General features: G+C 42.8%; 1 protein-coding gene across 1 annotated transcript in view; it reads right to left on the reverse strand.

Moving 5' to 3' along the window:
* The window catches only part of Uba5 (ubiquitin like modifier activating enzyme 5), a 16,605-nt gene that overhangs the window by 1,526 nt on the left and 12,694 nt on the right, over window positions 1–2,385 (reverse strand). The window contains exons 9-11 of the mRNA XM_021206099.2: window positions 1,014–1,149; window positions 705–783; window positions 420–526 (exon numbers count right to left, since the gene is read on the reverse strand). Of these exons, the coding sequence (XP_021061758.1) occupies window positions 420–526; window positions 705–783; window positions 1,014–1,149 (322 nt within the window). The remainder of the gene's footprint in view (window positions 1–419; window positions 527–704; window positions 784–1,013; window positions 1,150–2,385) is intronic.

The following is a 2,385-nucleotide window of genomic DNA, read 5'->3' on the forward strand; positions in this document are numbered from 1 at the left end:
ACCTCTCCTCACCCATGACCTGCACTTCCAGGATATTACATATCCAGGTTCATCTCAAACTTGCAAATCTGCTGCTTCAGCCTCCTGGATGCACAGGCACACACCATCGCCCTTTCCTGAAGTAAATTTAAGTGGGTTTGTGGCTAAAACTATCAATATGTAAAAATAATATTTTAATTTAACCTACTATTGTTTGGACACATCGGAGAATTTTTAAAAGTCTCCACTTACTCAGTTTCAAATTTGCTGACACAATATCTAGTTCTTAATACCTCACTGCCTACATATAAACATATAAATATCTAAACTAGGAAATGCCCCCACTAGCCTTCCAACATAAGATAAAGCTGAAAGAAGAGAAATACCTATTTTCTCTTTATCTGGCATTTACACACGGGCAAATCAGATTTCACAAATACCTTCTTTGGGACTGTGTATGCCACTGTAATGCCTTCAGGTAAAGTGGGAATGGGACCTGAAGAGTTCTTCAGTTCCTCTTCTGAAACCTCAGATACCAGCTCAATGCCTGTAGGATTAAATATGACTCTGAGTTCATTCTCAAGAAAACCACATTACTTATGCTTTTGTATAATCATACATTACCTCCCAGAAAACACTGTAATAACTACTTAAAATTATGTGTGACCTTCTATTTCCCCCCAGAAAAGAGAGGGTTGACAGTGTGAGTACGCAAGGCTCCTTACCCCACTCGTTGTCCTCATGAACCACCTCTGCCTCCTCCTGGGGCTCAGCCTCCTGCGTGGGCAACGCTGCTGCCCTCTTCTGTGTAAAGCAAACAGAACCAACACGTGTTACTCCTCAGTTCTCTGCAGCACTCAAGAACTCACACAAGCATTTGATCTTCCCAAAAGCAAGAATGAATTGTTGTCTTTCCAGTATTCTAAATTAACTAAAACTAAAAAATCCAGAAGCCATTTATATTATATTCCAAATCTGTCTGTTTTGAAAGTCACTGTCCCAGGCGATGGGATCCTCAGATTTTCTGACTGTACCTTGTATTCTTCTTGTTGCTTCCTACAGTTTTTGTCATCACACTGAGGGTTCGGCTTCATGAACATGGTAGGGAAAAAATCCTGCATTGCATTGTATCCAAGGTAAAAACTGACAGTGCCAAATTTTAACAAAAACCTGAAAAAGAAAATCAAATCAGCCAGGCATGGTGGTGCACACCTTTAGTCCCAGCATTTGGGAGGCAGAGACAGGTGGATGTCCGTGAGTTCTAGGCCAGCCAGGAATATACAGTGAGATTCCATCTCAAAATACAAAAGAAAAAAGAAAATCAAAGTAGGCTTAAATGGAGAAATAAAGTACTAGACGTGAGTAAATTCTGGACTAGGCAACGAGTTTTATAAAAAAAAAAAAAACCTAGAAACAGTGACTTGCTCTACCTTATTTAGAGACCTTGGCCACAGTAGCTGCTTGAATATTTGTTAACTAAGTGAAGGGAAAGAAGATTCGCCCCCTTCTATCACTGTACAAGAGCTATTTTTGAGCCTCTGATAAAGAAGAACCACGGCAAGTATAGCCTGCTGCCCCTCGAAGGAGCGCACTGATCTTAGAGGACTAACTACAAGGTGAAGAGGTGTTTTAAAGCCTGAGCCACTGCGTGGGGCTTGGGAGATGGCTCAATGGATCAAGCTCTTGCTGTGCAAGCATGAGAATCTGAGTTTGGATCCCCAGCACCCACATAAAAAGACAGGCACAGCGTCCTGAGCCTGTGATCCCAGATCTGAGAGGGAGAAGGGAATGGAGACATGAAGATCTCAGGGCCTTGCCGTACAGCCAGTGTAGCCAAAACACTGAGTGCCTGCATCACTAAGAGACCTTGTCTCAAAAAGTAATGTGGATCACACCTTAGATGCAAGACACAGAGAAACCCAGCTGGAAGTGAGCTGGAAACCTCTCCCCATTGGCTAGCCTATAGTGCCAGGAGGTGCTCTACAGGCTGCTGGGGAAGAAAAGGCATCAATGGGCTTATCCAGTTGTAAACCCTATAACCAATAATATCAACCTGCCAGGCAAGATGTGCCCACAGGTAGAGCAATGGCACTATTGCTGGCAGAGGTGTGAGGTTGGCACTATTGTTGGCGGAGGTGTGAGGTGGGAACCAACCACCTCTGACTGGATTTGGGGCCTGCTCCACAAAAGGGAACTCAAACCTGGTTTTGTAAAGGAAAGCAAAACCCATGGCTAAAGTCTTAGGTCCCAAGGGCAACTTACTACTGGACATTTATATTATACAACTTACTACACAGGACATTTATATTATATGCAGTTTTGGTAACCTATCATGGCACCAGACTGTATGCTGAATATCTAACCTTATACCCATAGACAGATGTATGCTGAATATCTAAGCTTATA

Source organism: Mus pahari, chromosome 10 (genome assembly GCF_900095145.1).
Source record: "Mus pahari chromosome 10, PAHARI_EIJ_v1.1, whole genome shotgun sequence".
Classification (NCBI taxonomy): domain Eukaryota; kingdom Metazoa; phylum Chordata; class Mammalia; order Rodentia; family Muridae; genus Mus; species Mus pahari.